At 36.3% G+C, this 15,311-nt stretch overlaps 1 protein-coding gene across 7 annotated transcripts in view; it reads right to left on the minus strand.

Annotated features, from left to right (window-relative positions):
- CPEB3 (cytoplasmic polyadenylation element binding protein 3) overlaps nucleotides 1-15,311 on the minus strand; it is a 141,887-nt gene that overhangs the window by 26,782 nt on the left and 99,794 nt on the right. For 5 of the 7 annotated variants that reach the window (XM_042807605.1, XM_042806633.1, XM_032994077.2 and 2 more), the window contains exons 5-7: nucleotides 9,554-9,577; nucleotides 4,660-4,827; nucleotides 2,739-2,828 (exon numbers count right to left, since the gene is read on the minus strand). In XM_042807605.1, the coding sequence (XP_042663539.1) occupies nucleotides 2,739-2,828; nucleotides 4,660-4,827; nucleotides 9,554-9,577 (282 nt within the window). The remainder of the gene's footprint in view (nucleotides 1-2,738; nucleotides 2,829-4,659; nucleotides 4,828-9,553; nucleotides 9,578-15,311) is intronic. The other 2 variants (XM_032994084.2, XM_032994054.2) reach the window with 1 other exon arrangement.

Below are 15,311 nucleotides of genomic sequence, written 5' to 3' on the forward strand. Positions count from 1 at the left end.
ACGTAAAAAGGCTCCAGTGTAAAACTTAGCTGACTATGCTGACCCATGGCATCAGCTACTGATGTCTGCTCCAAACTTCTAACTGAATACTTACCAAAGCAAACAAAAAAATAACAACCCTGAACTTTGTTGTAAGTCCAGACACTGCCCACTGGTCTGACCCTACAGACACGAAGGAGTAATTAAAAAGGCTATCCATCAAGAGGACACTAAAGTCTGTCTGGAGGTGAAGGCATATTTTCAGAGAGAGCAAGGTTCAATTTTACTGCCAGTGGGGTACATTGAAGTACATGGAAGAAGCCTTGGAGGTCAGGCTTTATTAACGTATGAACAAAGATCAGCCTCCACATCATCACCACTGCATTCCAACAACCCATTTTTCTTGTTTATCTTTCAGATTGCTAGCACACAAAAAACAATTAATTCTCTCCTCTATAATTTGTTTTGCGTTTTTTTGACATATTTCCCATTTGAAAGAATCAGTGGAACACGGAAGAGAAGATCTCTAGAAAAAGGAAGAGAGAAACCATTTGAATTTATGAGTATTTGACAGCTGAGTCACTCACATCACTGAATTTTGCACCAAGCATAATTTCAGATACCTCCATTTCACTGTATTTTTTAAAGAAATGCCTGATAATGCATCAAAAGAGCTTAAAATAAAAAAGAAGACCACCCCAAACTTATTTTTAGTTCTAAAGGAACTTCTAATGCAAGACAGCAGTAGAGATAATTTATTGTGGTACTTCTGTCAACGATTCCACAACAACTCTGGAAAATAAGTACTCCTTATCAAATAGACCAAAAAGCTGTGAAAAAATTGTAATACACATTCAAACTTTACCCTCTGACTCCTGGTAATGACATTTTGTCTTGTATGCAGATTCTGCCTATATAGGATCATAGTAAATCAAGTACATTTGACCTACTGAGCTTAACATGACTGTAAATGAATCTCAAAGACAGGAATGCAGGATGTATGATGCTGCAGTCCTGATTGATAACTAAGAAGTCAGTTATAAATAAATCTGGAACAGTTGGGATTGACTGTTGTTTAGCACTTTCAGACAGACATTCAGGGCAACTGGCAGGGGCTTTGAAAGCTGTTTCCTATCTTAGAATCATGACAAAAATAGAAGTGAGGCTGCATTCCCTTGTCTTCTGCTAGAATAGATCTTACTCAAAAACATTTTTACAAGTTTGGCAAGGCATAACTAGTCCACCGTCAGATACAGAACAAAATCATAATTGGAAGTCCCATGTTGATCTACCACAAATAGTTACTTATTGAATTAATAAGAACAAAGCGGGGGTGGGGGAAATAAGAAGAGAAACGTGGAAGGTACTAGGAGATATTAGGGACAAGGAGAAGGTGGTTTCACTGCATTTTTTTTTTTTTTTTAAGTTGTAAGTGAAGTTACAATCAGAATTCACTAGCCAGAAAGACCCTAAAGACCTTTAAGAATAAAATAAAAAGGGAAAATCATATATTTTACCAACTGTCCTTAGGAATATATGGGGTTTTTTTTTGTGGTTTGGGGTGTTTTATTGCTGGTTAGGTTTTTTTTTCTTTGTTTGTTTTGTTTTTGAAGTCAAGAACAGACATTGCATAATAACTACTGACAGCAAAACTGAGTTGTGAGAATGGAACAGGAAAGAGGGAGCATGTATGGGGTTTTGTTCTGTTTTTAAGTGCCCCAAATACTGTTTATGGGGCAACCATATGTCACAGAGTCATCTTGCCTTCAGCACTTAAGCTTCCATATAAATTAAGATGGCATTTATTTCTGTGGTTTTTACACTCAAAATATATCTATCAAAATATTGTAGGATTAGCTAGTTCACTGACTGAACAGCCCACTCTTCTGCCAAAATAATCAGTGGCCCTAATAAGCAATAAAGAACTTTCAGGGTCAGTGGGAACCAAAAACATACAGACCAGAAATTCCATCTATAACTTCTTCCTACTATTTCAGATGAGTGAACTCCCAAACTATATGCAAGAGGCACATGTGACTGAAAATAGAATGTATGTAGTATAATACAAAATCCCAGGAGAAACTAGGATACAGTAAGAGCAGTTTGATTTAGTCTAGTAACTCTCCCAAATGGGTTTCCCATAAACTGTTCTTTCTCAACCAGAACAGTCATGCATAGTGTTTAGCTGACAGAGCTGAAATTGCCCCACCTGCACGCACTCTAAACCACCCTGAACCAAATCAGCTCCAACCGGGAAGCTCTGTAACCGTGGTGCACAATGCCATCCTGCCCTCTTAGCAGAGGTACCCGGTGAGCCCTGATGATGACGTCATGGTTCTGAGTAGGACCACAGCTTCTTGTGTCAGAACACACACAAAGTGGAGGCACGCCTTTCTACAGAATACTGTGTACCCCATTCACTAGTGACTTCCAGGTATTATTCCTATAGTTTCTACAATATACAAACTTCAACAGAATCAGCACTAGGAAATTTCTGCAACTTGCCTTCTAAAGTAAGCCTACTACAAATTAAGGCATGATTCAAGGTCTCCAGGCTTGCTGAAGAAGTACACACACAGGACCACATTTCAGTCACTGAATTGTGGTGTTTCCGTCACGACAACTGCTGAAATTATGCTTGTTGAAAGAGAAAATTCGTCATAAAGAGTCAGATCTTTTATTTGTAATGGATTGCCGCATTGCAGACATATTTTCCTTTTACCAGAACAGCCTGCCTAAATGTATTTTAAACTAATTACCTTTAGGTGGAAAATATGACTTGCTTTCAGCTTTGTGAGGCCAGTCCACCACAAGAGGTCCAAACCTACGAAAGCTGGCAGTGATCTCATCTATAAAAAACAAATGAGGCACCTTAGAGAGAATCTGAAGACTGACAGTGACAAGGTAAAAAAATCTCAGTTAAAAAAAAAAAAAAAAGACTATTTTCGACACCTGTTAAGAACAGTGAAAACTGGAGTAATGTACATAGAGGATGCCTAAATATTCTTTCACCTATATGCTATACATGGCTGCTTAAAAAAGTAATTTTACATTCCACTAATGCAAGTTTGCATCAGGATTAAATGCAAACATGATCTATCAGAAGTGAATATGCTTCAGCTGCAGTTTATTTCTAATTATAGCCACAAAGCAGGGTCAGATGCAGCCACATGGGACTGGCTGAGGAGCTACATGTCAGCAGGGCCACTCCTTGTAGCATGCCCTAGAAAGCAGGCTGCATCAGGTCATGCGACTGTGGGGATTTCACCTTCCTCAGCCCCCTCTGGAAATCTGCCTTGAATTACCAAGTTATTTCTTTGCTTTTTAAGCACCAATTTAGAAACACCATGGAACACACATCTCAAACTATCCTAAAGGACAATTTTACATGCAAATGCATTGAGAAAAACCTGTTTTAAGGTTGTTTGGTTGGTTGGTTGGTTGTTTTTTTTTAATCTAAGATATTTTTTTCCTCAATGCATTTATGTACTTTAAAGAAACATTTAATTTAAAATTGTGTCTAATGTGATGCTAGATAGATCAGAGCAATGATCCATCAGGAGACAAAGGCAGTGGTTTTCCAATTTTTTGATCGCTGTTTGAAATGTGTCCAATTTATCTGACCCCATGAGCTGCACATCAGATTTTTCAAGACACTAAAGCCACACATATTGCATAACTCAGGAGCTGAAGGAAAAAGATGTTACTGGAGTAGACCCCTCATGGGAGAGGGTAACAGCTCCCATGTGGCTATGTTACTTCCTTGTAGAATAGACTGGGCATATATTTTGATTGAGTGACCCAGCAACATTTACATCAGTTGTACCTGTTGGCCTGTTTCTTCTTACAGCTGGGGATTCAGATAACCCAGTAGTCCCTGTGTCAATAGTCCTGGAACTCATGATGTGACACGGGAACTGCAATTAAGCTGTCTTGGCAGCTCATATTTATTAAAATTGCACGTGGTTCAGGCTCCAATTCAGTAGATCAGATTTGGAGATCACTCTCTTCTCGTTATAAGGCATCCTCAGATTCCCTACGTATACCAGTTGAAGCCAGATAGTGGTGGATTTCAGCTATAATATGAAAAATACACCAAAAACTGTCATGATTTTAGTTGGGAGTCAGGCTGTGTGGGGGCACAAACAAGTAGAGCAGATACTGATTGAGAAAAAAGCTGACCATCCTTACTAAGCTGGTTATTATTTTGTAGCCATATTAATTGCCCTACATTTGTCAGCTGAACACTGCATATATGCTGGATATAAGAGCTGATTAATTAAAGCCTGATTTATTTTGGTAAGGACTGTATTAGCAAAGTCCTTAAGGTCAACCACATCTTGTAAAAAGAACCAGGAAAGACTATGGTGGAGTGACAGTACCCACTAAGTTCCGTTTTTCAGTTTTCCCACTTTGCATGTGGGAACACATGCTGCTACTGCAGGTTAGAAGGCCTGCCATGCAGGCACTTCTGCCTCCATCTCTTCTGACCTACAGTATAAAAGAATGTCAAATTAATTCTCAGGTATTTCAGGGGGTGGTGATGGTTGGTTGTTTTAAATAATGCCGCGAGCAACATACCTGGGAAAATACATATGTTATTATGAAAATATGACCTTTTGAAAGTAATTATATGAAAGTCATTTCTCACATCTCACCAATGTAACTTATTCACAGTACCTTCATCAATGTCAGGAGGAAGACCTCCAACAAACACCTTTCTAGAATAGCGTTCCACTCTTTCACCATTCTGACAGCGTGTTGGAGAGCTGAGACCCGATGATAAAGACTGATCACCATGACTGTCGTCTAGGAAGCCATCTTCAAAAGGAAAGAGTGAAGACCGACCTGTAACAGATTTTGTAGTATCTATAGTTAACACTATTTCCTGGAGAATTAAATACTTCAGTAAAAAATGTTGTATTTCCTTCTACTGTTTTGCTTTAACAGAATTTGCATTAAAGGGGACAGCTAAGTGGTCCAGTTATCCACATGATGTTCATTAGTATTGTTTCTATTTTTCCAAGTCTATATTATCCAAGACAATAAACCTAATTTAGCTTTAAAACGAATCCTTGCAACTGACTAGTAATGAAAACCAGCAAGTTATCTGATGAAATTGTGTGTCATAGGTATAGAAAGAACAATTATAAGATTTGCATTTCAAACCAATTCTTAGAGATTTAAATCTTCCGTAACAGATCTTGCAGGAATGATCTTAAAGAGCAGATCCCTCAAGCTATTGCACTGCAGACCAGGACAGTCTCAATCAGAGTGCTTTACAGGGTCCTAACCACAAGGGCTGCATCACTTCCTCCTCGAGTGAATGGAGGCCCAGTCTGAGCAGGGGGGCAAGCAGCAAAATAAACATAGAAAGGCTTTGTATTGTGGATATTAAACGTGCAGGTGAAACAAAAAACTTAGCTAACAAGAAAAAAAAAATCTTTAAAATCTTATTAAATAAACCGCAAAAAACTTACAGTTGAAGAAAAAAAGTTGTTAGCTAGGACAGCCTGTCAAGCTGTTACTCTGTTTTAAAGCACACTTTCAGTAATGACCTAACTAAAGCAACATAAATGACTGCTACTCAGTCTGTTAATGGAAAGTAAAAAATTTTGTGATCATCTAATGAAATTAACTTGTTGCTATTACTACCAGAGTATACACACATTATCTTAAAAACAGATTTATTGACCTAGAAGATAAAGAAATATTCAAAGTCTCTATGTAAGCATGTAAGCAACACTGTAGAACACACAAACTTTAGAATTGAATGATTTCCTATATATGACTTGAAAACTAAATCCTGCAATGTAGAGGTGTATAAATGGGAACCTCATCTCAAGTCTGAAAAGGCTAATTGTCCCCTCATATTATGGAGGATTACTCCCAGGGATAGAGTTATAATTCATTGATACAAACAGTTTATAGGGGGTTTAATTACAAATATAAATAGCAGGGCACACAATGGAATTCAGAGGTAACAGATCACATGAAACTGACTTCCAGCAAGACCTAAGAAAGAATTAATGCCATACCAGGAAAGTACAGGAAATAAAAACAGAGGCAAGGAGGAAAAAAAAAACCAAACCAAACCAAACCAAAACAAAACAAAAAAAAACATGCAGAGGGACACTAGTCAGAAAAACATATATACTGAAAAAATACCAGTAATAGAGTAGCAAAGGACAGAAAACTGAAAGAAGAAGCAGTCCTATATATGGAAAACAATCTAAGAAACAAAAGCTAGGAAAGATGTTCTGATTAACACAGAACCCTAGCCTGATTTTTTTCTGAACATGAGGCACTGGAAAAGTCTTAATTAGGAAGAATATAGTGAATGCCCAACATTGACAGAGATCACAGATACAAAAATCCACTGAAGCAAAAACCCTACTGTGCTTTTAAGCACTGACATAAAAAATAGGGTAAATGCCGCAATCAGAGAAGGATTTAGAGATGCTACTTTTCAAAGTCTAGTATAACTGGTTGTCAGAAACGGTGGGTTTAGTGCATAAAACAGGAAAGACTATTGAATATTCCATTAATGGACAAACAGGTCATGCACATATATAAACATATGCATTTCAGCATAAAAGAGAACAGATGCATGAGAGAAATAATAATTAGGAAGGCTAAACTTGTGTAAAAATATCAAATCAGAAAACCCATTGAAAAGTAAGAAATTAGAAAATATCTCTAAGAGATTGACATTAGTAAGAAGCTAAATAATCTTTTAATCCCCATCCTCCCACCTACCTTCTTATAAAAAAATAAAACAAAACAAATAACAAACATGTGCTATTAGTGGAAGTTGGCATATCAAATTAATAGATACTAGAACATGGTACTCAACTAAAATACAGGTCTACAAATGAGGCTGAATAAGTGCTGAGTTCTGAATGAAATTATGAAAATGCACAACAGCTTAAAAAGCAAGATAACACATCTTATGCCAGATGCTTGACAGTCTGCAAGCATTGTACTCGTCTTAAGTAAAGGCAAAAGATGATCCAAAACTTTTAAATGTATGACGTATACAATTAAAATAATGGAAAGCATACAGACAAGGGAGTAGGGAATGACTGGTCACTTTCTCTACCAGTAAGGAGAAACTAAAATGCATTGAACACAATCAGTACATGGCAAGGCTGAAAGCAAATCAAACCGTGGAATCCCTTGCCACAGGCTTTTTAGGATGCTGAGATTCATGTATGTAGATTCAGAAAAGAGAATGAGCAAGAACAGAAGAAAAAACAATTCTGAAGCAATCAATATTGAGACATCACCTCAAGAAACCCCTAGAGGCAAATCTCTGGGAGAGCATTATGGGAAAAGCATCACTAAATGCCTTATTTTTATACCTCTGCGCCCCTCCCCTGGCATCTCTGAGTTGTCAGTGTAGCAGAATAGATTTTGGGCTGATTTCACATAGCTGTGCTTACATCTGTACCTGAAAAGCTGGTTGTAAAAGTTAAAAAGAACATGACTCAACAGATCTAAGCATGATACCTACAAAGAAATGCCTCTTCACTCAAAGAAATCAAGAGGATCAAGTAGACAACTGATATATTATGGTAAGCACCAAGAAATTTCTGACAAAAGCTCTTGTCACTGAAGATGCTTAGTCACAGTGACAGAATCAAACACTAATTAAAATATCCAAGTATAAAAAACGTTAAATGAGTCCCTGCACAGATTCGCCTCTGGGTACTCTGCAGATTGCCACAATGCAAATGGGAAAAACAATAATAGAGGGGGATATACGATAACATTTGATAAGCACCACATCATGTTTTAACAGACTATTGTAGAATTTTGTGTTTCTTAAGGTTAAGAAAGCTCAAAACAATAATATAAAATTCAAGATAATGAAAAAGCATGAATATCACAGACTTCAATATTGTATGAATAAGGCAAGTCACAAAATCCCTAACATTAATGAAAAGACACACACACACACACAAATCTATGTATTACTATAGACAAGCCTGAATTTCACATAGAAAACACACGTTACAGAGTGAAACATGCTTTTTGGTAAAGTAAAAAACATTCTGAAAGTCCAGCACATTCAGAAGTCGTTTGCCCTGTTTTGTCATCACTATAATTTGTATGAAACAGCCTACACTCTATTCATCAGTTACTGCCACATTACTATATTTCACTTCTACAAGTAAACATAAGTTGCAAAAAGTTAATAATGTCCAGCTGATTCCCACCTCCTTCCCTACTTAGGTGCCATTTGATCAACCTGGAAATACTTGCCACAATCTTAAAATGAAATTAAACAGTGTTTGCATGCACAGAGATTATACAATATTAGATATTTTGCCTATTTTCCAATTTGTTTCAGTACCATGAGAGCACTGAAAAAGTTTAAGTATTAGGATGTGTTCAACATCTGTTAACAATAGCCTGTTCTCTGGAATCAGGGAAAAATTGGAAGGTAAGTTTGTGGGGAACACATAAATATTTTCTTTTTGTTTTAGCTATAAAATGAACACGGAAACCAGACGGCTATTAACAAAACCCACTCAAAATCTCTATTATAAACTGTGTTAGCAGAGCCTACTACCTCAAATCCATACATATGTGCAAACTACAAGTTACTTATATGCTATTGGCTTGCTTGTGTGCCTACACTTGTCTCCCAGCTCCTTCACAAACATGATGCAAATCCTACATTTTAAAAATGGAAGAGATGTCACATGCATAGCTGTCAAAGAACATATATCAAAAATTAGATAAAACCAAGTTTAATGCCCAAGTACCTCAAGCAGGTGGCATTACCCAACTCTAATCGTTAAAATCTGCAATCCTCATTGTTATCTTCTCAGTAAAGAACAGTCTGTATAGGCTACAGCACAGTACATAAGTGTAAGCTACATTAGTAGCTTCCCTGGTAGTCAGCGAGCTTGCTGTTGTCAGTGTTCAGTAATCTCTCAGAATAAACTTATATGCAGCACTGTACATTTATAAAATGTTTTCAGTCTGCTTTTACTTTTTAAGGGTTGCATATAATGAAATAAAGCTAAACTGTGTTCAAATGTATCTTTTATTATTATTATTAATATCCGCTGTTGAAGACAGTTATTAGTATTGGTATTCACAATGTTCTACCTTAGGGAATCCAATATAATACTCAAGTGTAATATTCAATGAAAGTTGTTTCCTCTAAGAAAAAAGTATTTTTGAAATGTTCAATGTACTAGTTAAACATTGCATTTCTACCAAAAAAAAAAAACCAACCCAAAACATAACCAAACCTGAAAACAATCTTTTTTTTTTTTGAACACTACACATTTAAAGTCATAAATCTGTCATGAAAGAGTCTTTACATTCAGTTATCCTTCAGTTCACTAGTAATAGCAACACACTTGAAGTTATCAGCTCAAGTTCATCATTGCTTTAAGCTGCTGATGTTTGCAGATGAAGAATATGAGACTGACTTGTACAAAGCAACTGATGAACCAAATAATGTTAAAATTAGTAACATCATCTTATTATAAGAGAACTAAATATTTATTTCTCCCACTATTCACCAAACAAAACATTTAGTAAATACTTTTACCTCTTCTCCGCCCATAGCTCCTGGCTGCATGTAAACACAGAAGAAAATTGTCGGTACAGCTGTCATTAGATTTAGCTCCAAAAGCAACGAAAATGTAGCTTCTCTCTGTTCTCTTTTCCCCCTCCCACCATAAAGAAGGAAAATACATTCAAAAAGTGCAAGATGAAATCCAAACAACCCAAGACAAGACAAGAAGTTTGAAGATGACAAAAGGGGGTGGGGAGGTGGGGGGCGCATGGGGGAATTAAACATACCTGCTGTGCAAGTTTTCTACATAGCAAAGGTATTTTAAAAAATCAGACATATCAGACTTACAGTACTATAAAATAATTTAGGATTATGGTTTTAAGAGTCAATAAACATCATCAACAGTAATCTTAATTAAAATAATTAATTTTGCATCTTATTAATTAGTTGTGGAGAACATATTTTCTGATTATGTTTCAATTTAATTAATTAACCATCTGTAAATAGTAAGATCCTACCAAAACAATATGTACTCAATAGCCAGTATGTTCAGACAAATAAAAACAGATTGACAAAACCTCTTCATAACTACCAGAATTAATACAGCATTTCAATGAGACATGCATCAATGGCAAGATCCACAATGTTGTACAAGTGCAGAAGCATAATTTGTGATATAATGAGAAATGCAAAAAATAGCATTTTTTGATCTGAAATTTTAGAATACCAGAGAACAATCTGGAAAACAGTGTGTTCTACAGAGATCCTTCAATCTGTCACAAAAGGTATCTGTGGTTTTCCAAGGTAATCAAATGTAGAAGGCTAAGGGTCAGGTAGAGTTTTTCAACAGAAAGTGAACTTAGGGAATAGGTAATCGAGCCTTGGTGTGTTTCTTTCTCTCTTGACTGCAATACTATGTGCTTCTCCTCCTTCCCAACTCCATCTCTTATTTCCAAAACTAACACAATGCCTTCTCGTCCTACCCTACATGCCCAGGTTTTAGGTGTAATTCCTTTAGCTCTCCCTACAGCCCTTAGCCCACTTCATGTAATTCCCACTCCCTCCTTGTATATCCCAAGTGTCCTCCACCATAAAACTAATTTTTCTATTTCCATCTTGGAATGGACATCCTGAGGTGTCCCACCATACCCCTCCACTTTCCCTAACTCCTTTTCTTAGGCCAGCAATTACATGACAGACCAGTTGTTGCTAGTTGAGAACTACTAATCTGATGACTAGTCCCTTGGCTATGAGAGGCCCCAGGGACTACCCAGAGCAATGCTGAACCTCCTTCAGCACACGCACTAGTAGCCTCTCTTCTACCCAAGTAGATTCTTCCTCAAGCCTTGAAAAAACATTGTCTCAGGCACCATACTCCTTTTTCTCCCACCATCAATAAGGCCACAAAAGATCAACTACATGAGTATTTCATTAGAGGGATTAAAAAATTTCAAGGGCTATGATGAAAAACTGCTTCACAATTTCTGTTTAACACAAAAGCAGTAGAAGGTGTGTGAACAACTATTCAGCCTATAGTGAGGTAGCTGGTAAACCCTGAAACACACTCTGTTCCTTGCACCTCATGGAGCAAGTCCTCATCCTGAATGCCCATACACCAAAAAATAAGCATGTATCAAGGTGTAGCTATCAACATGTTTGGATAGTAATTTCTTTGAAAAACATTTCTCAAACAGAATGCTACCACTTGAAAAATTAAATAAAGAAGCATTACTTTAGTATGAGATGAAAAACTTCTGTGTTTAAGAAAGCTTTATATGCATAATGTAAACATTTAGGCTCTAAACAAGGTAACTGCATGATGGCAGATGGCAGACTTCCGTAAATTTTAGAATAACCTATTGTCATTCATACATTATAGCACTTCCATATTATACTGCACTGCATAATATTACTTTCTTGTATATATGCACTCACACATATAATCTTTATGCTCATAAATAAATTTTCATGAAGTTATATTTACTATTACCTGTAAATTCTAGGTGGAAAACAGGGCAAACCACTTAAACAGGAAGACAATCAGCCTATTCAGGTTTTGCTGGTTTAGAAACATTGCATTACATTTAAACACTCAAAGGTGAAGTTTCACCATTGTTGCTTATATTTTATATATACATACACACACGTAATTTGAAAATTAACTCAGTTTTATCCAGTGTTTACATTAAAATGTTACTTTTCCCAACAAGCTGAGTTATTCAGCACAACAACTTAAGAATGTCAACACACATTTTATTATGTTTTTTACACAGTATGCAGAATAAGATAGAGTTAATAAAAAAAGACAAGTTAACAAGAACAAGGTAAGTTAATAAAAAATACCCATCATGTTCATAAGTCAAAGTTGAGAGCATGAAAGATTTAATAGAAGGAATGGTTCATTAGGCAAATTTCTTAATGCTTCCAGTGTAAGTAAATATTTTATAAAATAAGCAATTTAGAAATTGTTCTCGAATTAAGACATTTGGGACCCAGCAAGAAAATTATTGCACTATTACAAACAGTGAAATTACCAGTGTTATATATCTGAAGTTACTTTCTCTCTCAGGCAATTCCAACAGAAGACAAAAGAGACAGGGAGCTCCCAAAATTGTACCCAGCACTGATGAAGCCACTCCTATATACTGGTTTTGGTGCCAGATATGAAAATCATTTTGCACAGAAAAACATCTCCTGAAACATTGCAAAATTCAACACAAAAGCAATTCTTTCCTAGGTACCTCATGGAATATTATGGTATTAATGAAAACACAGCTGTTTTAATAATAAGTGATGAGCACATTTTCCCATGTAAAATTTGAAATTGTTGCAAGCAGGCACTGATCAGTTGTGCAACTCCTGAAAGGATCACCACTGTGTTACAGTGTTTTTCCATTCCTTTGCAACTTCCCTTAACTGACAGGTAGAAAGTTACGTAACCCCTATGTCCTAAATTGCATATATTCAAATACAAAGGAACAATACATTCTTTTATACCTCCTGATAACTCTCCTGAAACTATTAACTCACCTCATCCAGAAGTTGAGTGTATTCTTACAAACGTGAAACTGTATGTTGAAGAACAAAACTCTAAGCTTTTAGCAAACAAGTAAAACTCCCCAAACCCCAAATCTTGCAATGCAAGCAAGCAAATTTAGTGCTAATGCTATTGGAATTCCTGAAAGCCTGCAGCTAAGATTACTCATTGCTGCAATAAATCAAAACACACTCAACTGAAATGCTCAAATTCTAACTGCATCTCAAAGAAAGCTAGATGAAACTGATGAAAAGGAACTTTAAAGGCTTGCATTTTGCAAATGTCTATCTGGTAGTTAAGGGAGAAGGAGTCTACTGGTAGCATAAGAACATGCTTATAAAATTCCATGAAGAGCCACAAAACTCTTGGGATAACATGGTTTATGAGATGAGCATAGCTGCATGACACACAGAAGCACGTATCCACACAAGATAGCCCTCAAGGATTCAGAAAGGAAGGTAGACCTAACAACCCTTGCCTGGAAAGGCAGAGGATCAAAAGCATCCACAGTGTGACAATGTTGTCAAGAAAAAAAAATGTTATGTGAACAAGGGAAGCTACTCTGCTGTTTAAAGTTACTTTTGTTCAGTTAATATACATCCTGAAAACCAAGAACACAAACAACAGAACATTGCTTATTGTATATCAACAAGTAAACAACCTTCACTCTTCAGCTCACTACTTAGGCTGGGAATAAGTTTGGATTTGTCCTGATGTTTGTGTTGGAAGGTTCTACCACTAAAAGGAACATTGTGTAATTTGTGTGATAAAAGCAAAACATGTAAATAAATACCAGAATTGCACAAACGATTTCTGAGAATTATTATTAGTAAGGCAGGTGTTCTGCAATGTATTTGATAGAGCTGAAACCAAGTGACAACATACAGAAAATAAAAGTTTTTGTCTAAAAAATATTCTTAGAAACTTAGTGTATGTTAAAACATAGACCTAAACCATATGGCTCAGCTAGAATACCTATAAGAGCTCATATTCAATGCCCTGATGGGTAAGACCAATAAACCATCCAGACAACTATTCAGTCTTCAATAGTGGCACTAGAAAGAGCATGTTAGACTGGCCGCTATCAGTGATATTTTTCTCTTCTGCTTACCTTAGCATTCATAGTTATTTGAGGAAACATGTTAGGAGGCACACTCACCTACTTCTAATACCTGCTTAAAGACTTTTGTAACCATTTGTCGACCTTTTTTTTAAACCTGCTGATACCATCTCTTTCCACAAATTCCTGTGGCACCAGGTTCCAAAAGTAAACTACAGAAGCACTTCCTTTTGTGGGTTTTGAATGGATCTACCATAAGTTTCACCAATTGCCCCATTAGTTCTAGCTTTGTGGAACACGGTGCACGGCAGTTTTGCATTTCCCTATAATTTTTCTAAGGCTCCATCACATTCAACTTCAGCATTCTCCCCAAACTCAAGTGTTTCAGCTTCTTTAATCACTTGGTAATCCAGTACAGTCACAGTAGAGACAGACTATAATGAAGAACAATTACAAAATCCAGAGAAAGTTGTATTTTAGTAGTTAGCTACTTTGATATTACAAAATAAGGAAAAAGCATAGCTAACAAAAAAAAAAAAATTAAGCTTCCAAAGGGTATAGAGAAAATTGAAATAGAGCAGTGAAAGTGATGTTCATTATCAGTCTCATTAGCTTTACTCAAGGCTGCAAAGACAAAAAAAAAATTAAAAACTCAAAGTTATGTGCTATCACTGGTTTAATCTATTCCTATGGAATAGGATTATTCCATAGGAAGGCCATGAGAACACTTTTCCACAAAAAACTATGCATGCTTTAGGGCTTGTACTGGTTTACTATTCTGGTCTCAAATCACACTTGTAACTGGGCTGGCTATGCTCATATAAGGCTTGTAGTATGCACTGTCCACAATACATTTCAGTTATAAAACAGCAGAAGGTAAAAATTGGCGGTACTTGGGAAGAATAGGTATCAGTGATGTCAGATCAGTCAATCTAGAAATGTGTATCTTCTCACACGATTCAATTAAATGCTGACACAATACATCAGTACAAGAAAGCATAATAATAACTTACAATATCCCTGTGAACCAAGCCTTTGAAGTCAAGAAAGACTTGTGAAAACAAAAACCACCTTACTTCATCTTCTGGAGACAACAGATGTTAGTCATGTGAAACAATGAGTATCTACTCTAACAACTTAATCTCTAGTAAAGGATTCAGTTTTTATGGATTAGAAACTGTGAGGAAAAGTTCCCCTGGGAAGACAGCTAGCTACACAAGGGAGAAAGTCTGTAGAACAATTAACAAGCTTGACAAAAATGCAATAACCTTTTTCAAATATTTTTTTATGAAGCCAATCAATCACATGCTGATATTTATTCAACATATTACTGTCACTTCCATCAACAAAACGTTCTGTATAGAAACTTGAGTACTGTTCACCTACATCAAGCAGATTTAAAGATTTCAGCAGCGTCATTATGGCTTTAACTTGTGAGAGAGAATTTCTGGAGAACCTTTTCAAATGCATCAAACCCTATCAAAGGCCTGATAACTTAAGTCTGTAGACAAACTGATGTACTTCCAGTATATTCATATAGGAGATAATATTGCCAAATTAATTAGTTGACTTGTCTTTTAAATCAGATTCTAACAGCAACATAAAGTTGACAAGCTGTGAAGTATCTTCTTCACAGATTTCAGCAGAGGTATGCACAGGATTAATCTGTCCTAGAGTGTGAAGACAGCATGATG

This window comes from Tyto alba, unplaced genomic scaffold (assembly GCF_018691265.1).
Source record: "Tyto alba isolate M040663 unplaced genomic scaffold, T.alba_DEE_v4.0 Super-Scaffold_1, whole genome shotgun sequence".
Lineage (NCBI taxonomy): Eukaryota > Metazoa > Chordata > Aves > Strigiformes > Tytonidae > Tyto > Tyto alba.